Source organism: Chelonoidis abingdonii, chromosome 1 (genome assembly GCF_003597395.2).
Source record: "Chelonoidis abingdonii isolate Lonesome George chromosome 1, CheloAbing_2.0, whole genome shotgun sequence".
Classification (NCBI taxonomy): Eukaryota; Metazoa; Chordata; order Testudines; family Testudinidae; genus Chelonoidis; species Chelonoidis abingdonii.
In genome coordinates, this window is record NC_133769.1 from 225087454 (window position 1) to 225110286 (window position 22833).

The 22833-nt window shown below is 44.4% G+C and overlaps 1 protein-coding gene across 1 annotated transcript in view; it reads right to left on the reverse strand.

Annotated features, from left to right (window-relative positions):
- Nucleotides 1-22554, reverse strand: part of PDK3 (pyruvate dehydrogenase kinase 3) — a 120820-nt gene extending 98266 nt beyond the window's left edge. Inside the window, exon 1 of the mRNA XM_032772419.2 lies at nt 22295-22554. Coding sequence (XP_032628310.2) covers nt 22295-22478 — 184 coding nt within the window. The 5' untranslated portion in view covers nt 22479-22554. The remainder of the gene's footprint in view (nt 1-22294) is intronic.
- Nucleotides 22555-22833: the final 279 nt, after the last annotated feature.

A 22833-nucleotide genomic window follows, 5' to 3' on the forward strand; every position in this document is an offset into this window, starting at 1 on the left:
TTAACTCGATATTAATGACGACGTCGTGTGAACGGATACAGCGTTAAATCGGTATATCGGCCATTAAACCGATTTAAAGTCGCAGTGTAGACCTGGCCTCAGTATGGAAGTCTTAAGTCTTCTGACCCAGTCAGAGGCCAGGACATTATTCAGTTAGACATTTCAATTATTTTTTTAAATTATTTTTAGTTTTAACCTTTTTCACCTTTGTCTATTTTATAAAGGCATAACTAGTGGGTATGCAAGTGAATGCAAGTGAGTTATCCTCAACACTCTTAATAAAAGGCCAGATTTTATGTATACCAGACAAAAATTTTAAGAGCCCACTAAAAAAATGAATTTTTTTGGAGGGAGAACATTCTTTCAGCAGCTTTTTAGTCCAGAAGTATCTGTTTTATAAAGATTTTAAATACCATTTCAGATGTAGTCAACCTAACATATTCAAGAATGTGCTTTAGAAAAAAAGGTTTCAAGACTACACTGCTGCTACTCTGAAACATACTAAACGTGTTTTTACAGATCCCTGCATGTTTAATTAAGAGTCTGAGTAAAACACTGTGCAGAGATCCTTACTGAGGAATTAGTAAATGGTTTGAATGACTGTTGCAGCTCCTGTAGGAGAATGTAGAGTGGTGAGATAACAGTGTTGTGAATTCAGCACTTCCGTTCTTAAAACGTCCCCTCATTCCAGGCACTCATAATGTCTCAATCAAAATTCCTACTGAGCAACTTGATAAACACATTTGCTGCACAGAGGGGATTTGAAAGAGAGACTGGGGCTGGGGCGGAATCTAGATTTTATACATGCACAAGATATGCAGGGCAGCTTGTTTTGGCTATGTTCTGGAATCTCTTCATCACACTTGGCAACAAAACACAATGCATTTCCTTTAGAACAGTGGTTCTCAAATTGGGGCCGCCGCTTGTTCAGGGAAAGCCCCTGGCGGGCCAGGCCAGTTTGTTTACCTGCCGTGTGCGCAGGTTTGGCCGATTGCGGCTCCCACTGGTTGAGGTTCCCCAAAAGAGTCTGGATTTTTATATAAGATTATACACTTTATTAGGTGCGTGGGGCACAACTGAAAGCAAAACAAAAGATTAATACTAGCTAGCTACAAAATGTAATAGCTATAAACTTTCTGTAACAAATTCAGTTCTGGTGTAAAAAGGTACAACTCCACTGGCATCTGTGTGAAATCCACTGGCATCTATGTCGTAGAACTGACTTCAGCCTGCTCACTTCTAGCTAAAATGACATTTACAATAGTAATTAAAAAATTTTTAAAAAACACTTTCTGGTTCTGTTTTCTAACTTTTTTCTGAATTGGAAACCTGAGAACTTGAATGTATACCAGTTTCACTGGAACCTGCATAATTTACTTCCAAATGGCAGATCTACTTAGCCCTTCACTAGCTAATGATTAAGTTTGCTCAAGTGGTCAAGGTACCACCTACATACGTTTACAGAAACATTACCCTCCAAGAGTATTATTTCCTGAGCAAATCTATGGTGCCATAACAAAATTCAAGTGTTTGTTGGAGTTGCCGGTAAATCGAATGTGCTGATGTCTGAATTATACACATTCATCTTCTCTGATTACTTCCAAGTGCTCTTCATGGAGCTACAAAGTTTTGTTTAATTCCATTTGAAAGGAAGAACAATAAGACCAAATAGTACTTTATCCAGAGCACCCACTAATTTTTCCCTATGGGTGCTCCAGCCCCGGAGAACCCATGGAGTCGGCACCTATGCTTACACACCCCTCCCTTCAATCTCATTCCTCTTCCCAGCCTGCTCTGAGGCAGGGAGAGACGAAGGAGGCGTGTGACAGTTGTTACTGCAAGCTCCAAAACATTACAGGTCTCTCTACCACATAGCTATTCTACTGCACCTGGTTCTCATCCTCACTGCCCTACTCCTCCAGTAAAAAGTGAAGTGGTTCTGGCTGTTCTCAGCACCAGTTCCAGTTGCATTGATTGCCAGCTCTCCCTTTACCCTGAGAAAAGTAGCAGCTCCTCATCCCAAATTAACTCAGCTGGCTTGGCAGGTTTTTGAGCCCTGCTCATAGAATCATAGAATATCAGGATTGGAAGGGACCTCAGGAGATCATCTAGTCCAACTCCCAGCAGGACCAATCCCCAAATGGCCCCCTCAAGGATTGAACTCACAACCCTGAATTTAGCAGGCCAATGCTCAAACCACTGAGCTATCTCTCCCCTCATATTACTAATTCCCCTAGAGACTACAGGCATTCAAAATACATCACTTTATTCAGATCACAATGAAATTAGCTTAAAATTAGTTAGTATCTCCATTGCAGACAACATCACAAAGAGAAAAATACCAGGTTTCAAGAGTGTCTTAGTTCACAAAAAAATTTGGAGATTGTATTGTATCCAATAAAAGGATGCATGAATCTCCCCAAATGACTACAGCTACTTCATAAACGGATGAAGAAGGTGGGAGGGTAAAGAGAAAAGTCAGATCCCATAATAGGATTCGAATATCCAATCTCAGGACAAAGAGGCTTGCCTTTTTATTTTCCAGTGCCACATATGCCAAGGATAATAAAAAAAATGCAACAGGCAATGCCTTATTCACGCTAGCTGTTTGTGTGCACAAATATTTACTTCTTCTGCACGTGTATTATCCAGCCACCAAGCAAAAAGCTACCTTTTAAACCAAGTTCAGTGAAAGAGTTACAGTTTGATTATAGACAAAACATCAGTGTGAATTAAGAACACACTTCCTATCTAGGAGTTGGGGATTAATATATTATCATTGTTAATTATTTGTATTGCCATAGCACCTAGAATCCCCAGTCATAGACCTGGACCCCAATGAGCTAGGCACTGTACAAATACAGACCAAAAGGATGGTCTCTGTCCAAGAGAGATTACAATCTAAGTATAAGATGAGACAACAGATGGATACAGACAGATTGACAGAGGAGTACAAGGAAACAGTGAGGTAATCCCAGTCAGCATGATAGGCAGAGGTCTCGGCATAGCCTTACCCATAACTCATGAAGTATTATCCTGTGATCGGGCACTCTTTCTGAGCGGAATAAAATAGCCATAAGAAAGCAGAATGAAACTTGGACTGAAGCTTAGGCTTGTTCTATAACAGGGGTCGGCAACCTTTCAGCAGTGGTGTGCCGAGTCTTCATTTATTCACTTTAATTTAACGTTTCGAACCGGCCGGTAAAACATTTTAATGTTTTTTTAGAAGGCCTCTCTCTATAAGTCTCTATATTAAATAACTAAACTAGTATTGTATTGTAAAATAAATACGGTTTTCAAAATATTTAAGATGCTTCATTTAAAATAAATTAAAATGTTGATCTTATGCCATCGGCCCACTCAGCCCGCTGCTGGTCTGGGGTTCTGTTCACCTAGGCCGGCAGTGCGCCGAGTGGGGCCTGCGGCCAGGACCCCAGCTGGGAAGTGTCCGGCAGCCAGAACCCCAGACCAGCAGCAGGCTGCGCAGGGCCAGCAGCTGGGACCCCAGACCAGCAGTGGGCTGAGCGGCTCAGCCCACTGCCGCTCAGGGACTCCATCCGCCGGCTCCTGCCAGCCAGCTGCTGGTCTGGGGTTCCGGCCCTGCCCACATACAGTGGGTACCTACCTTCTCCCTGGTTCTGGCCCATTCTCTTCCTCTCTCTCTGCACTGAGCTGAGGATGGGAATGCATTGAGCAAAGGGCTCGGGGTGAAGGGTCTGGCCAGGAGCTAGAATAAGGGCAGGGGTTCAGGGTTGGGGCAGGAGGTTTGGGTTGGGGCACTTACCTGGGCAGCTCCCATTTGGTGCGAGGGGTACAGGTGGGAATGGGGGGCGGGGTGCAGGAGCTCCTGTTTGGTGCTAGGGTGGGGGTGAGGTATGTGTGGGGGTGCCACAGTCACGGCTGGGGTTGTAGGTGGGGGGTGAAGGAGTCAAGCAGAGGGCTGGATGTGTATGATGGGGGTACAGGGCTCTGGGCACGGGTGTGCAGGGCTCAGGACAGAGGGCTGGGTGTGCACGTGTGTGGGGGGGGTCAGGGCAGAGGGCTATGTGTGTGTAGGAGGGGTCAGGGCAGAGGGCTGGATGTGTGTGAGGGGATGTCAGAGCAGAGGGCTCCCCCCACTCCTTTGGCCTCCAGCCAGCTCACCCACTCGGGGCCCCGCACCGCACGAGCGCAACTATCATCCCCCGGCAAGAGAGTCCCCTCTGGCTGTGTCTGGAGGAGCCACTCTGGGTGGTGCATGACCCTGCGATATATGAGCGCCTCGCCCCAGGGCTCTCTGGCCACCACTGATTCCCGCTCACCTGCACCTGCTATGTGCTCCGCGCTGCCGGGCCGCGGGGCTCTCCGCTCCTCCTAGCTCACAAACAGCAGATACCGATCCCTGGCTGTGGCTGGGCGCCTCCTCCTGGGGACGCTCAGCAGCTCGCGCTGCTACCGCCACCAGCCTCTCCCACCTCCACTGCTCCTGCTTCCTGCCACCGGGAGTCGGGAGAAGGTCTGACAGTGAACCCACTCCCCTGGCATGCTGCCAATCCACCATGGCCAGCTATACCAAGGCGGCCAAGGTGAATGGGCCCCTCTGCGCCCCCCAGGCAGGCTCCTCGCCAGGTGAGGAGATGCGGGAGCCCATGGGCAAGCTGCTGAGGTGGCTCCTCTCTCAGGGAGCATGGGCTCTGCCCCTCACTGGCCGTGTGTGCGTGGGACTCCAGCAGGCAGCAGCATGCCATTAAAAATCGGTTCATGTGCTGTCTTTGGCACACATGACATAGGTTGCCAAGCCCTGCTCTATAAGATTTTATGACTCAAAGATGGTGCTCTGAGAGTAGGAAATATTGGGTCTTACTCTCAACATCTGCCTCCTCTCATCCTCCGCTTGTGTTGTGGAACATCTCTAGCAGAAATCCCACAACCAACTTGACTTCCTCCACAATGAATTTATTCTCTTCTTCTCCACTTTTGCCACCTTTCTAGCTAACCAATTCTGCATTTCCAATTTACTGAATCCCATGTCCACAATCCCAGCTGCCTTTTTGCCAGTTTTAGCTCACTCCTCAACCCCTGCCCTGTTCCTTTCTCTCTACACAGGGTCTCTTGTCAATTTTCTCTTGGAGAAACTGCCAAAATACAACGTGATCCCTCCTCCCTTTCCCTCTTACAATTTTTCTCCTCTCATCACAAACACAGAAGTTTCTCATCTGCTGCTCCTGAGTAGACTACGGTTTTAAATTGAGTTTAGATATTAGCATGAGTAAATAGGCCAAAAGCATGTGACCTTTCTTACTATTTCCTTCTTTTTGGAGGATTGTTTGTGTTAAACTTGTAGTGACTCTTGAAATACCAGTACTATATTATTTAAGGTTAGGGATGAGGTCATAGAACTACAGGAAATATGGTTTATTACAGGGATCAGCAGCCTTTGGCATGCGGCCCATCAAGGAAATCCGCTGGTGAGCCAGGACAGTTTGTTTACCTGTAGTGCCCCCAGGTTCGGCTGACCGCAGCTCCCACTGGTCGCAGTTCTCTGATCCAGGCCACTGAGAGCTGCAGGAAGTGATGGCCAGCACATCCCTCGGCCTGCGCCACTTCAGGTAGCCCCATTGCCTGGAACAGCGAACCACAGCCAGTGGGAGCAGCAATTGGCCAAAACTGTGGACGCTGCAGGTAAACAAGCCAGCCCGGCCCGTCAGTGGATTTTCCTGATGGGCAGTGTGCCAAAGGCTGCTGAGCCCTGGTTTATTAGGTAACAGGTGCAGTAAATATTTGGTTTGTTTAGTTTATTATAAAGAAATACTTAGTTCTCTAGTTAGGAAGAAATATGGTAAAATAAGATAAGAAAGCCTTGAAGAAAGAGGCCCAGTCATTAATCTTGTCTTGATCAGGGCAAAGAACAGGGTTTCATCTGGCCTTACCTAAGGTTCAATTACCAGCAATGACGACAGTTTTTTGTTACAGTGAAGAAAAAAAGCCAAGGTTTCCTACGTTTTTTTGTCAGAACTTTCCTCAACTCCCCCTCCCTCCTCGAATCACACTACAATGAGAACCTACCTCCCACACCTGATCCTGTTGTAAATATTTTGGCCAATGCTTATAAGTAATGTTGCTAGGATATGGAATATAGGTATGTATATGCTTAGATTTGTGTTTTGAATGCAAGCAACAAGTGGCATTTGGACTAATAAAGGAATGCTTGTGTGGAAACTGAGTCATGATATACCTTAAAAACTTATTAGGAAAACTAGTTCCAATATACTTGGTGCTTTCAAAGGGCCAATTTCATATAGCTGAAAACAATTACGACCTTTCAGCTGGGAGGAAGAATTTAGTCAGAGAAATGTGAAAGATAATTAGGAATGTTTAAGAATACTTTATTAGATACCCAAAAAGCCACAATCGAAGGAAACGGCTTTATTGGTCAAAAAAAACAAAACAAAACAAAAAAAAACCAGATCTGGTTTAGAGGGGAAGTGAAGGCAGCTATAAAACATAAAAAAAAATATCTAACAAATGGAAAAGAGGGGAAGCTGATAGTAATAAAGATAAGTCAGAAGCTAGGAAATGTGGAAAACTGATAAGGGAAGCAAAGGGACAAAAGGGAAAGACTATGGCTAGCAGAGTTAAGGACAATATGAAGGAGTTTTTAAATGTATATTAGATATAAAAAAGAATCTTAACAATGGTATTGGTCCACTACTAGAATGAAATGGAAGAATTATCAATAGCAATGCAGAAAAGGGAAAAGTGTTCAATAAACATTTATGTTCTATATTTTGGAAAAAAGTAGCTGTAATCATATCATATAACACTCTTCCCATTACACTGGTATCTCAGGAGGATGTTAAATATCAGCTATTAAGGTTAGACATTTTTAAATAAGCAAGTCCAGATAACTTGCACCCAAGAGTTCTAAAAAGGCTGGCTAATGAAGACCATTAATGACAATTTTCAGTAAGTCTTGGCACACTGGGGAAGTTCCAACAGACTGGAACTATTCTTTCTTTAACAATATTCTTGTGACAATATTTTAAAGAAAGAGTAAATGAGATGACTCAGGTAATTATAGGCCTGTCAGTCTGATATCAATCTCAGGCAAGATAATAGAACGGCTGATACAGGACCTGATTAATAATATAATTAATGCCGATCAACACGGGTTTATGGAAAACAGATCCTGCCAAACTTTCTTTTTTATGAGATTATAAATTTGGTTGATAAAGGTAATAGTGTTGATGTAATATACTTAAACTTCTGCAGGGCACTGGACTTAGTATAACACGACACTTTGATTAAAAAACTAGAATATAAAGTTAACATGGCACACATTAAATGGATTAAGAACTAACTAATTGATAGGTCTCAAAATGTAACTGTAAACAAGAATCATCATGGAATGGGTGTATTTCTGGTAGGGTCCCACAGGGATTAGTTCTTTGCCCTAAGCTATTTAGCATTTTTATCTATGACCTGGAATCACTGATAAAGTCTGCGGATGACACAAAAATTGGGAGGAGTGATAAATAATGAAAAGAAGAGGTATGGATACAGCGCAATCTGGATCATTTTGTAAACTGGGCACAAGCAAACAATTCATGTTTTGATATGAATCAATGTAAATGTATATACATCCAGGAACAAAGAACATAGGCTATACTTACAGTATCGGGGACTCTATACTTTGAAGCGGTGATTCCAAAAAGATTTGGGGATTGTAGTGGATAATCAGCTGAACATGAGCTCCCAGTGTAATTGCATTAGCCAAAAGGGCTAATGCAATCCTTGGATGTACAAACACAGGAATCTCAAGTAGGAGTGGAGAGGGTACCGTACCTCTATATTTGGCATTTCTGCAACCACAGCTGGAACACGGTGTCCAGTTCCGGTATCCACAATTCAAGAAATATGTTGAAAAATTGGAGCGGGTTCAGAGAGTAGACCCAAGAACGATTAGAAAACCTACCTTGTAGTGACAGACTCAGTGGGCTCAGTCTATTGAATGTACTAAAGAGAGTGAAGGGGGTTTAATTATAGTCTAAGTACCTACATGGGGAACACATATTTAATAATGGGCTCTTCAATCTAGCAGACAAAGGCTGGAAGTTGAAGCTAAACAAATTCAAACAGGAAATAAGGCATACATTTTTAACAGTGAGAGTAATTAACCACTGGAACAATTTACCAAGGGTAATGGTGGATGCTCTATAACTAAGGCCGCGAGTCACTCATGGAGATCACAGAAGTCACAGCTTCTGTGACTTCCCATGATCTCCATGAATTTTGCAATCGCAGTTGCGGCTGACCCCAGGGCCATCCCAGCAGTGGGGAGGCCCCGGAGCCAACCGCACCGGCCGCTGCTCTGGTAGTCCCAGGCAACTGGTCCCCAGCACTGCCCTGGAGCAGCGGTCCAGGACCAACGGCAGCATCCCGGGCCCTGGGCCAGCCCCCCAGCAGTGGCAGGGGGCCCTGCTCTGCCCCTCCTTCCCCTCTTCTCCTTCCAGGAGCAGAAGCCCTCAGGAGCAGTCCCCTCCCAGTAGGTAAGATTTAATCACAGGTATTTTTAGTAAAAGTCATGAACAGGTCACAGGGCTATGACTGACTTTTACTAAAAATACCCATAACTAAAAAGTAGCCTTATCTGTAATTGACCATTTTTAAATAAAGAATGGATGTTTTTTTAAAAGATGTTCTCTGTATTGTTTTGGGGAGGTTCTGTGGCTTGTGTTATATAGGAGGGCAGATTAGATTAGTGGTTCCCAAACTGGGGTTCGTGAAATGTTGCAGAGAGTTCTTGGGAAAAAATTCCCTAATGGTGGACAGAGCAATCCCTAGGAACCCTGGGCAACATGAGACCAGCAGGCCGGACCCCTTGGACTTCCAAGAGCTTAGCAGATCGAAGCAAGCATATCTATCACACTGAGGAGATTTAAACTTCATGATGTAGAACTGATAAATAAAGTGAACAATTAAAAACAATTTCATTAATGTAACTTCTGTTCACCATTCGCTACACTTGCCTACATTGTAACTTCTGTTCACTGTTTGCCATATTGTAATTCAAACCCCATTTTAAAACACTCACTCCACTTTGTAAAAGCTTCCTCCAACCTTCATTTTTGCAAACCCTGCTGTAATCTTATTAGTTAGTTTAGATGTGTGAATGAGGCATGTATGGATGATGGAATCAACCTCCAGCCCCAGCCTGTCCTGATGAGATAAAGTTCAACTACCAACGGCTGAAGACCTAGACAACAGCCCTAAACAAAGTAAAAAGCATCCACCCTAAAAAGAAAAGGACAAAAGAACAACAGAAGGAAGATCAAAGCCAGGTTCAAGGCTGAAAGTCACACCTGCAATTGACGGGTGATCAATCCAAACCCAAAGGCAGCGTGACACAGCAAGACCTATAGACTTTGAATCCAAACTAAAAGCCTGTAAAAAAGAAGGGTGAGATAAGAGACTTTGGGTAACATTCTGCTGCCAACATGGAGCCAGCCACCTGCTGATTAATTTAACAACAGCAGAATGAAGCAACTCCCATGAACTAACATAGGGAAAAATCCCTATAAAGCTGGACTCTGAAGACTGAGGACTTTGAGTCTATGGTTCTGCTGCCAGCCTCCAGGAGCATCAGGTGCACCTGACCCGGACTCGGCTCCACTCTTGTGTACAGGTTACCTGGCCAGTATTCTGTCACAAGCAACTTTAGGCTGGTAACTATAATATCTATACAGAACTTGTATGAATGATTGTGTGAATGGATATATATATATAGAATTATAGGAATAAGTAACCAAACAAGATTGTTTGCTGTTATCTTTTATTTTATTATGGTATTTACAATAAATGTGACAAATGTCTTGTCCCCTTTAAGATCCTGCTAGTTTTTATTGGTATAACAATGACTCATTATAAGAAATGGGAAGGGAGGTGGATATTTTTTGCTGTTTTTTAAATTATTATGAAGAACAAGTTTAAGCTTTGTTGTCATGTGTGTTTGCCTGCACTGCTCAAGACCTGAAAGCTTATGTAGGAGGAACAATTTGAGTTGGCTTCTTAAATACCTTCATGCAGTTTCACATCTGATACTCCTTGATGAAACGTAAGAGCCTTGTCTTATAACAGGCTTATTCAAAGAGATCTTGGAAGAGTGTTGCCATCTACATAATGTAATAAAAGTATTATAATGACAAATAATAACAGTGTGTAATAAGCATCTCATAAAAACAAATTTTATATTTCCAAGATCACTGCTTTTTATAATTTATAATCAAGTACAAGAGAAAATTCCTGGAAATATTCATTTTCAGGAGGGGGTTCGCAAGCCTTGACATTTTACTGAAAGGTGTTTACAAGTTGTTAAAGTTTGAGAACCACTGGGCTAGATGATCACAATGATCCCTTCTGGCCTTGAATCTATGAATATTACTTTTCCGTGACAACTGCTGTAATTGCCACAAAAATGGAAAGGGAAGGAGGGCCATGAGACCCTCCCATATTAAGACATGGAAATCTCATCTATTAAGACATTTGAAGAAGTCTGAGAATCCAACCCCCAAGGCGTTATATCTTAACAGACTGCTACAATCTACAGTCTGTTTTCCCATTCATTGCTAGCTCTTTTGCACATTACAAACCTAGGTCCTGATTCACAGATGACATGCGCCTGGAACCCGAACACTGCACACATTGCTAACACCAAAATCAAATAATTGAGCATCACTGCAGCTAGGCCACTGTAAGCTCTCTAGTGTAGACACTACAGGAGAGAGCTCTCCCGTCAGCTTAATTACTCCAGCCCCCGTGAATGGCAGTAGCTCTCCCACCAACGTAGCACAGTCCACACTAGTGCTTAAGTCACCATAAATTATGTCTCTTGGGGGGTGGCTAATTCATACCCCTGAGTGACATAACTTATGTCAACTTAAGCTGTAGTGTAGCCATAGCCTTTAGCCACAGGACATTAATTATTTGGATGAGTTCGTTCCCTACCCTCCCCTGCCAGCCAAGTAGTGGCTATTTGATATTTGAATTTTTATATATTGTCATTTTAAATAGGAGGGGAAAGTCTGATCCCTACTTTTTAAACTACATTTAAATTTAACCTTATAGCTGCAGAATCCATCTCACAAATGTGTTAATGCTGAACTATAGCCCTAACCAAGGAAATATTAGGGTAACTGGCCAAGCCAAGTTCTAGCCTAATAGCTCCAAATTACTTAATTATGGGTTTTTGATGATAACTTATTTTTCTTGACTGAGCTCTACAATAGCCATGATTGTATTGGCTGCACTTCCAGCAGTTCTCATTGGCCTGGAGTGGCAAACCGCAGCCACTGGGAGCCGCGATCGGCCAGACCTGCGGATGCAGCAGGTAAAGAAACTGGCCCGGCCCACTGGGGCTTTCCCTATGCAAGCAGCATCCCAAGTTTGGGAAACACTGGTTTAAATGGAGGACCCATCCAAGTAAGTATCACACTAAGGCCCCATGCTGGGTGAGGGGAGATTTACAATGCTAGAAGGAATGCCCTACTAAATCCTTTAGAAACCTTAATCACTGAAGGGTGAGAGAACATGGTATACTCTTGAATACTAATAGCTGCACACCACGCTATTAACTATTTACAATAAAGGTTACTAAAGAGTAAAGAGGAGCACAAGTGCAAGTGACAGCTAGCTGGCTCCACAGGAGACAAGGAGAAACTGAGGGTTGGTTGGTCGGTCGGTCGCTCAGTCCCCTTTAAACCTGCAATTGAGGGGGCCCCCTCAAGGGCATGAAGAGCACAGGTGGATACTGCTGGCTAAAGTGTTCTGATCTCCAGCACACTAGGTTCATGCACACCAGAAGTGGAACACATAATGGATTTGTCTACACTTACAGAGCTGCAGTGGCACTTAGTGAGGATGCTACCTACACCGACAAGAGCTTGTAGACAAGGCCTCAGTGAGAGGCCTCTCACAATGAGAGCTGCTGGGTGCTGAGCACTCTTGAAAATCTGGCTTTTATTTAAATGCCTAAATGGGAGGTGAGTTCTTTGGAAAATCTGGTCCCAAGTGTGGGTGCTGAGCCTTTGAAAATCTGCCCCGTATTAATACAGAATCAACAGGCACCAAAAGTATATAACTTAGAGAAGTTAGGATGGTTAAAAGAATCCCATTTCCATGAACCAAACCAAACTATGCAGAAATCAGAAACAAAATGAAACATAAAGGAGCATGAGATAAAATCCTGGCCCCACTGAAGTCCCTGGCTACCTTACCATTGACTTCAGTGACCTGTAGTGTCTGATGAGGTAACTCAAGAGTTAAACAGAACAACTGGTTCCAGCAAAAGATAAACTACTGCAGAAAACTGCCCTGCTAATAAAGTTACACTTTGCACAGTAAGTTTATGTTCAAAAGAATCCCCTGTATTTTGAGCAACAGAAGCTAAACTCCTCAAGGAATTGTGGTTAGAGATGCCAGCTTGGAATAAATTTGGGCAGAAAAAACAGTCACTGCTAGCCAAGGAAAGATAATTTACTAACTGTGTTGCTAAACAGTCTCAAGAAATATGCCTGATTTTTGTGTGTGTGAGAGAGAGACCAATGGACCAGGAAAAAGGTTTTAAACAAATAAAAAAAAATAAAATAGTCATGGCTTTAGTCAGATACTCTCTGGGTGTATGCTGGAGTTCTTCATCTCCTTTGTCCCATTAGAAAACAATTGTAGGGTGGAATGTGAGAAGGTAGGACATGATGGACATGTCTACACTGCGATGCAAGCCTAGGGTTTGTAGCACTCGAGTTAGCAAACCCTTTAGTTTGTTACCAAGGGCATGAGTATCTATACTCATTTGCAACCCGAGGTTAGGAACAGGGCCACCCAGAGGATTCAGGGGGCCTGGGATCTTCAGTGGCAGGGGGCCCCTGCCGCCGAATTGCTACTGAAGACCAGGCACTTCGGTGGCGGGTCCCGGGGCAGAAGGACCCCCCCACCGCTGAATTCCCGCTGAAGACCCAGAGTGGAAGAAGCTCCGGGGGCCCAGAGTGAGTGAAGGACCCCATTCCAGGGGCCCTGAAAAACTCTCGTGGGGGCCCCTGCAGGGCCCGGGGCAAATTGCCCCACTTGCCCCCCTCTCTGGGTGGCCCTGGTTAGGAATTGTTGAACCCTGGGTCCCAATCTAGGTGTCTCGCGTCTACACTGCATTATGAGGGCCTGAATCCAGCCACCTTCACCTCAGACTTCCTAGCACCCCTCTTAAAATGTGGCCTTTCTAGCCTTGTTCATGGTGCAATGTGGGAAAACCTGACTGTCCACCAAACTTGACTGTCCAGAGGACAAAGAAAATTGGCCCATGGGACTGAGGGATACTTTTAGCAGACTCCCGGAGCATGAATCCACGGAGGCTATGTCTACACTGCAAAGCAACAGGGCTTGAACCTTGGGTCCTGGCTTGACTCAGGCTCAGACCCTGCATCCCTGTGAGATCCGGGGACCCTGGGTCTGAGCTCTGGGTTAGCATGATTTGTGTGTAGATAGAAGGGAGGTTAGGCTTGAGCCTCAGTTTGAACCCTGGGCTTACATTGCAGTGTAGACATATGTTGACTGATATGATGCAAAATCCCCAGGAATTTTAAGCAAGCCCTTATTTTTAAAACACTAATTTTGTAAATTGCTTTAAAAAAATTTTTTCTAGTCTGATCTTCTGTTTGAACCAGGGGAGCTGGGAGAGAAGAAGCTAAATGCCGTTACCAGGTTATGCTGTTGGATGCAGTTATCAGGTTATGTTACCTTCAGGATGCAGCTAGTTATTCATCACCTGCCATTTGGACAGGTGCCCTAGGCTTGAGTTCTGATCTTGGCATGCTTCAGTGCAGTAGGGTAGGAATCTGTTTCTCTATAAGTTTTTGGCTACAAGCAGAGTTTGATGATGTGTCCTAATGATATAAAGCTGGTGAACACTGTCCTGTTTGCAGAGAGTTGAACTTATAGGAAACAGAACAAAGGATTTCAGGGTTTTTGAAACATAAGAGTCTGTTTAAATGAATGTTAAAGGAACTGAGCTGTTGACAGAATAACGTTTTTGTTCCTCAAACCAAAAGATACACAGCAGCCCAGTAAAACCCCTTTAAATATATGAAACTTATTAAAAATAAACTCCCCACGTTGCAAAGATCTGTTCAGAAAGAGCACACTGGGCCATTCCCTCAGCTGATATAAATGGGCAGAGCTCAGTTGGAGCTATTTCACCTGAGGATCTGGCCCACAGTTTCAAACCAAATTGTCCTTCAGTAAACAGCAGAGACCTACTAAAAAGATAGAGTTTTGGAGCAACAAAGTTCTCCTGTGGTATTGGCATCTCCTGGCACCTTGGAATTGGGAAGGGAGCAGGTGGGAGGAGGGAAATGCAAGGAAGAAGAGTTCTCCCTGCTTTGGCAAAAGATATTATCCTCCTCCCTTTTTACATGTTTGCCTGCAATACAGATGAGCTGTTGCTGCTCGTTTTCCAGCATTTTGAAACAGTCAGGCTCCACAGCACAAGGAGGAGAAAAGTGCTGGCCTTTTTAGTGAGCTGACAGTCTTCTCTTCAGGCAACATAATAGTGTAGGCCCCAGATCAGGAAGGCACTAGATCCTGTGCTTAATTTTAAGCACATCCTTAAGTCCCATTGGCTTAAGTGCTGTGCTGAACAGAGATAGACTTAAGCATATGCTTAAGGTTGGGCATGCTTTTAAACGCTTTGTTGAATTGGGGCTCTTTTTTGTCCATTTCCCCATGACCAGACCCTTCAGACTATTTATTTGAGACATTTCATTCATTGCCAATACAGGCAATATTACTACAAGCACAGAATCATAGAATCATAGGACAAGAAAGGACCTCCAGAGGTCATCTAGTTCAGTCCTCTGCACTCATGGAAGGACTAAGTATTATCTAGACCGTCCCTGACAGGTCTTTGTCCAACCTGCTCTTAAAAATCCCCAATGTGGAGATTTCACAACCTCCCAAGGCAATTTATTCCAGTGCTTAACCACTCTGACAGTTAGGAAGTTTTTCCTAATGTCCAACCTAAACCTCCCTTGATGCAATTTAAGCCCATCACATCTTGTCCTATCCTCAGAGGTTAAGAACAACAATTTTTTCCCTCCTCCTTGTAACAACGTTTTATGTACTTGAAAAGTGTTATCATGTCCCCTCTCAGTCTTCTCTTCTCCAGACTAAACAAACCCAATTTTTTCAGTCTTTCCTCAGAGGTCATGTTTTCTAGACCTTTAATGATTTTTGTTGCTCTTCTCTGGACTGTGTCTAATTTGTCCACATCTTTCCTGAAATGTGGCACCCAGAACTGGACATAATACTCCAGTTGAGGCCTAATCAGCACAGAGTAGAGCAGAAGAATTACTTCTCATGTCTTGCTTACAATACTCCTGCTAATACATCCCAGAATGATGTTTGCTTTTTTTGCAACAATGTTGACTCATATTTAGCTTGTGGTCCACTATGAGCCCCAGATCTCTTTCTGCAGTACTCCTTCCTAGGCAGTCATTTCCCATTTTGCACGTGTGCAACTGATTGTTCCTTCCTAAGTGGAGCACTTTGCATTTGTCCTTATTGAATTTCATCCTATTTACTTCCGATCATTTCTCCAGATCATTTTGAATTTTAATCCTATCCTCCAAAGCACTTGTAACCCCTCCCAGCTTGGTATCGTCTGCAAATTTTATAAGTGTACTCTCTATGCCAGGGGTCGGCAACCTTTCAGAAGTGCTGTGCTGAGTCTTCATTTATTCTCTCTAATTTAAGGTTTTGCATTCCAGTAACACATTTTAAAGTTTTTAGAAGGTCTCTTTCTATAAGTCTATAATATATAACTAAACTGTTGTTGTATGTAAAGTATATAAGGTTTTTAAAATATTTAAGAAACTTCATTTAAAATTAAATTAAAATGCAGAGGCCCCTGGACTAGTGTCCAGGACCCGGGCAGTGTGAGTGCCACTGAAAATCAGCTCGCATGCTGCCTTCAGTACACGTGCCATAGGTTGCCTACCTCTGGTCTATGCCATTATCTGAACCACTGACAGTTTCCTATACCCAAAAGCTCCCATTCCCATTGGTATCAATGGGAAGTCCATGGACAGATCTAGGACATTCTAATAGTAATAATAATAAAATAGCACGTTTCTTCCCCAGCACTCAAAGCATTGTCCAAAGGTGGGCTAGCACTATTATCCCCATTTTAGTGACGGACAAACCGAGGCACAGAAAGGTGAAGTGGCTAGTCCAAGGTCACACAGCTAGTTAGAGCTGGGAACAGAACCTAGCTTGATGTCCTCTTCATTGCACCATGCTGTCTCTCATGATGGCATAGCAGCGTTGAAAGATGTGAGTGGAGGGGAGGCCAGTTAGGTGGTAGGTGGCTTTAGGGCTTGTCTGCAATTGAAAGTTAATTCAGATTAAGGTGGGGTGTGAATTCCTGAGTAACTCCATGTGTAGATACACTTATTCTGGAATAAGAGGACTTGTTCCTCTTTAATTTAATCTGCTTTGTGAATTAAGTGGATTAAGCTAAACAGGAACAAAGGCACTTTATTCCAACATAAAATTGTCCACACATAGCTATTCAGTAATAACTCCAGGTGTAGACAGCTGTCATATATCCTGATGTATATCTGAGAGTTGGACAGTAGATTTTAATGTCAGAAACACTGTGGTTCTGATCAAGGAATAAGTAAACCCCTATGGGTTTTCATGCAAAGTTAATCCTACTTTATTTCTAGGTTAGCTAGCATTGTTCCCTTGTATGCAGTATTTTACAGTTTATTATTCATCATGACAGAACAAAAGGAAGGGGTAACAGAGACACATGCATGCACAATCCTGTCAGCTGTTAGGGTGATGCAGAATGAGGACACTAGATTAATCTCAGACCTACATTGTAGATCTCTCTTATCCAGTAGAGAGCTCTACTACTTTACTTCTTTTACTGTATTATGAACCTATTGTAGTAAAGTGCTTCTGACAGGTGCCAAAAGATCGTAATAGATAAACAGCCTGCTGCCTCTCCCTACATACTCTGTTAACAGAGCTGGTGAAAAAAATACAGTTTGACTTCCGTGGACAAAATGTCAAATGAAATTATCTCATTCAAGAAGTTTTGCTGAAAATGTGAATGGAAAAAAGTCTAAAGAAACTGGAAAATTTTCATTTCATTCTGAAACTTTTGTTTTGGTTTCCAAATCAAAACCAATAATTCAAATCAAAAGGAGATGAAATAAACATGCAGAATTTCATCAAAATTTCATTGTCTTTATGGAACATTTAAATGTTAATGAAACTGCATTTTGGGGTGGAAAAAAATGGTAGAAAGATGGTAACTGGCTGTAGCTGCTAGAGGTTGCCCAGCTGGTTTCTTTGATTCACACAGATATGCTTAATATATGGAGCTATACCTATCTCATAGAACTGGAAGGGACCCTGAAAGCTCATTGAATCCAGGCCCCTGCCTTCACTAGCAGGACCAAGTACTGATTTTTGCCCCAGATCCCTAAGTGGCCCCCTCAAGGACTGAGCTCACAACCCTGAGTTTAGCAGGCTAATGACCAAACCACTGAGCTACCCCTCTCCCACAAACACAAGTGAATGGGCTCACCACGGGGGTCAAAGAGGTGAATGTTATGGCCTGTGCTTTCCAGGAGGTCAGACTAAATGATTATTGGTCCCTTCCGGCCTTAATCAGAGAGGGAAAATATCCTTTAAAACAGATGTGATGCTTAAATATAATTATATGCTGTTGCACATAGTGTGATGCACAAGAAAACAGTGGCATTTCACATTTTGGCTGTTTGTCACCCACTTTGATGGCTTATGTTGCACATTGACAGATTGGAAGGTTTACAGGTAGATTGTAATGTTACTATGTTTCTGAATCTTCCTTCTTGCCACGAATTTTCTCTCTCTCTCTCTGCTTCTAACCTGGCTGCAAATATGATGAAAATACATATGCACTAGTCATCTGAAATATTATGAATATTGTCTAGGCAGTTTTATTTCCTTGTGGAATTTTCTAACAACACTGACTGCTCTCGGCTTCTTTAATTTATCTCTGCCTTGTATTCCCTGTATGATCCTGATCATGATTTGTTCTAGTGATCAGTTCTCCTCTAACCACCCTGCTTTCATACTACTTCCTTGCAAGATTCCATTTTTGTAGCCATAGGAATGTCATATCCATTGTCCAGTGCATCTGTATTCCAAATAGATATGTATACAATAATTGCTGTGTGATACTATTTATTTGTTTAATCAGCAAAGACGGGCCTATTTTATTAAAGTAGGTCCCAGAACATTAAAATTCCTAATTCAGAAAAGACTTCCCAGAAATGTACAATTTCTTTTATTGAGGAAAATAATGTAACGCCCATGTTGGGCTCTCAGTCACAATGTATTAGTACCGTATGGATGCTAATGGATTGCAGCCTACTACCCAACGCATTGTGGATTACAGTACGATAAACTCCATGTACACAGGAAAACTTCATAAAGCCGAAACAGGCTTTAGCAGGCCTTGAGTGCTAGTTACTAATTTTATTATAGCTACCTTCACACACCTACCCTAATTAGAGTATGGCTTCCAGGTGAACTACTTAGATAATGTTTTCACCCCTATGGGTAAGGTAATATCTTTTTATAGGACCAACTACTGCTGGTGAGAGAGACAAGCTTTCCAAACTTAGGGCATGGCTACACTTGCAGATGTACAGCACTGTGAGTTAAACCAGCATTTGGAGACTGCAGCAGGGAAAATGCTGCCCTGTTAGCTGCAAGCACACTGGCGTGGCCACATAAGCAGCTCTTGCAATGCCTCAAAGAGCAGGGCATTGTTGTAGCTATCCCAGTGTGCAAGTGGCTGCAATGTGCTTTTCAAATGGGGGGGCAGCAGAGTGTAACTGGGAGTGTGTTGTGTGTAGGTGTTTTCGGGGGCTAAATGTGTGTCAGCATGCTGTCTTGTAAGTTCAGACAGCTGCAGACCCCGTTACCTCCAGCCTCTCTCTCATACACAAGCAAGCAGCATTCCACGGCAATGGTTGCTTTGTCCTGCAGCAGATAAGCATGCCGGCTGTCAGAAACGGAGCTTTAAAAGGGCATATCCACATTCCTGTAGCCAATTTCAAAACAATGAGAAGAGTGGCTACTTGACTTCAGGAGATTATGGGACGTTTCCAGAGGCCAATCACAGTGCAGTAATGCAACACCTCACTCACACTGATGCCTGGGCATTTCAGCCAGGGCACAGCAAGCTTTATGCTTTTCATGGAGGTGGATTACCAGGAGCACTCCAGCTGCAGAGTCCAGGCACTCTATGTGCCTTGCCAGTGTGGACACATCAGGAGTTAGTGCGCCCGGGGCTGCTTTAATGTGCTCTAACTTGAAGGTGTAGCCAAGCCCTGACACAAAGCTCTTCTTCAGGTCACCTTTTATTTAGCAGCAACACTCAGACTATGGCCTTGGCTACACTGGTGCTTTACAACGCTGCAACTTTCTCACTCAGGGGTGTGAAAAGCATACCCTTGAGCGCAGCAAGTTACAGCACTGTAAAGCACCAGTGTCAGCATGGCTCCCAGCACTGTAAGCTAATCCCCACGGGGAGGTAGAGTACGTGCAGCACTGGGAAAGTTCTCTCCCAGTGCTGGCGCTGCGACCACACTCGCACTTTAAAGTGCTGCTGCAGGAGCGCTCCCACGGCAGCACTTTGAAGTTGCAAATGTAGCCATACCCTATGTCTACATAATAGCAGCTGCACCACTGTAGCACTTCTGATGAAGACGCCCTAAGGCTATGTTTACATTAGCCCTTTTGTCAGTATAACTTATGTCACTCAGGGGTGTGAAAAAACACCCCTCTGAGCAACATAAGTTACTCCCACAGAAGCACCGGTATGGATGGCACTATGTCGACAGGAGATGCTCTCCTGCCTATATAGCTACCACCGCTCAACAGAAGGACTCTCCCACTGGCATAGAGCAGCTACACAAGCGATCTTACAGCAGCACAGCTGCATCGGTACAGCTGTGTTGCTGTAAGATCACTAGTGTAGACATGGCCTAAGCTGATGGAAAAGAGCTCTCCCTTCGGCTTAATAGCTAGTGCCTCTTGTGGAGGTAGGAGTTATGTCAGCAGGAGAAATTCTCCCACTGACATAGTGCTGTCCACACTGGTGCTTAGGTCAATATAACTTACATCAGTCAGGGGGTGGATTATTCAGATCCCACCCTGAGCAACACATGTTATACCAAAGCAATTTGTAGTGAAGACATAGCCTGAGTTAGTTTCCCAGAGCTGAAGAAGAGCTCTGCGTAAGCTGGAAAGCTTTTTTCTCTCACCAAACAGAAGCTGGTCCAATAAAAGATTATCTCACCCACCTTCTTTCATTATTTTTTCACTCACACACGCTAACAATGAAAACTGACTGGTCAGTTTGACTTTCTGGGTTGTCTGCAGAGGGGAATCAGAGAAAAGTCTAAAAGTAGTAGCTAAAGAACCATTGTATTGGAACAATACCTGATTGTTTGGGTTGCAAACACACAACATAGAAACATTTAAGTCCCAACAAAACATTATTGATTTTAGATTGTTTCATTCTGTTCCCAACCCCATTTACACAGATCTAATTCTGGGGTTTTTATGGATACCTGACAGTTTCCCTTCAAATAATTAAATATTTCTGTCACAGGAAATTTCAACTGCTAATAGAGATACAGCAAGGGCTATTTTAAAGATAATTAGCAAAAGAAAAATTGTGTGCTTTAATTTACTTCTTTATTGTGTATAAAGAAGGATTAAAACGTTTTTCCTCACCCTTCTCCTTATTTTTTAATATTGGAAATCAAGCCTTAAAAATATCTGAAAGACTAATTACCTGGAGAACATCAGAAGAGCCAAGGGAGTTAAAGTTGTCTAAGAGGGGAAGGAATTTTAAATTAGACTATTTAAAACTGTCTTTTTGTATGTAACTTCAATCATGAATAAATACTTTGGAAAAAGCAAGCCTTTGCTAAGGATTCAAATACCTTCAACAAACATACTGAAGGCCCTAGAAGTCCACCACCAAAAGCAAGGAAGAACATTCCTCACACTTTTAATACAAAAAGCAAACAGAAAAAAATCCTTTCAAATGACCTTTATTGTACAAAATGAATAAATTTGAGAGCACAAGCCCAATTTTAAAAAATTCTTTGCAAATTATTTTTAAATTAAGCTTATACACAGATATCTTTTTAAAGAGTACCAGGAGAAATGAAATCCTGTTACCCTACACCCTGCGTTAGAGGAGTCAAAAGCACAACTGCACTCACAGGTCTCAAGGGATTGAAAAGAAGAGGGTATTTGCTACCAACCACCTGCACTGACATAAGGCCTCACACACAAAAATCTCTAGCTCAAATTAAGTGTTGCTTTAAATCCAAGCTAGCTGGCCACCCAGGGAGCGCTGCTGATGCTTGAGTTAGTAATGCAACTCTGTGCAGATAATACAGTCACTCTGTACAGCTTGCAGTGTGATTGCTCTCACTTGAAGGAGGCTAACTCTACAGGAGTTAACTGGAGCGTAGCTAACTCGAGAAAGCACTGCAGTGAGGACAGCCCATATAGTCACAGAAAAAGTAGCCTCCCTCATTCCCTATCTCACGTATGCCATCTCCTCACAGCCGGTGTCTCAGCCTGGCCCCCTCCAGCTCTCAAGGTTCCTCAGTTGGAGTAACAGCAATAATCCTGAGCCAGGCCTCTGCAACCCTTCACTGAGTCCCTCGGCTACTGCTAGCTCCAGCGGGTTCCCCGCCAGCCATACCAGTAGGGTTACCCCAAGAGGCGCCGCTCAGAGGACAAGCCAGGGCCTGCAGCTGCCTGGGCAGTTTCCTGGAAGAAGAAGTTTTCCAGTGGGAGGAGACACAGGAACGCTGCTGTAGCCACAGGAGACGCAGGAGCCCGCTCGACAAGGAGCCTGCTCGGCTTCCCACGGCGGCGGCGCCCCGCCAACCTGGGCGGGCTGAGCCTCAGGCCCAGCGAAGCGGAGAGGCCTCCTGACCGACAGCGGGCCCGGGCGCATCACCACCCCGTGGTGCGGCATGTGCCTGACAAGTATCACCGCACCCAGCCCCTCCCCCAACCACACACACACACACACACACACACCAGGGGTGCCGGTGCCACCCCTCCCCCAACTGCGCATTTCCCCTCCCCCCGAGAGAGGGAGCAGCCGCGGGGGGGGGGGGCTGCTGCGAGGGCACCGGGACTGACACCCCCGCCGGGGGGCGGCGCCACTCACCGAAGTCCAGGAACTGCTTGATGGAGAGCGGCGAGGGGGAGAAGCGCGAGTAGTGCTCGATCTGCTTGGGGATGGGGCTCTTCAGCAGCGCCCCGCACAGCCGCATGGTGCGCCGCTCCCCGGGCCCGCCTGCGCGGCTCGGCCGGGCTAGTGAGCGGGGGTCGCGGGCAGCTTCCCCCCTCATCCGGGCAGCAGCGGGGCGGCTCCGCCTCTCACCGGCAGCCAACGGGCCGGCTGCTGGGACGGGAGGCCCGGCGACAGCACCTGGGGCGCACGCGCGCACGCGGCCTAGGCACTGCGCAGCCGGCAAGCGCCGGGCCCCGCCCCCATCACCCAGCGCGTGAGCCAACTGTCCCGGCATGGGCCGGGGCTGGCGGGGGCGTGAGGTTGGCAGGAGGCAGTGTAAGCGGCGCGCCGGCCCAGACAGCCGAGGACACACACTCCTCTCTCTTCTCTCTCTCTCTCTCTCTCACACACACAGCAACACCTGCATGTCCCTCCGTGGCACAGGGGAGAGACTCCCACCCACTCACAGCAAC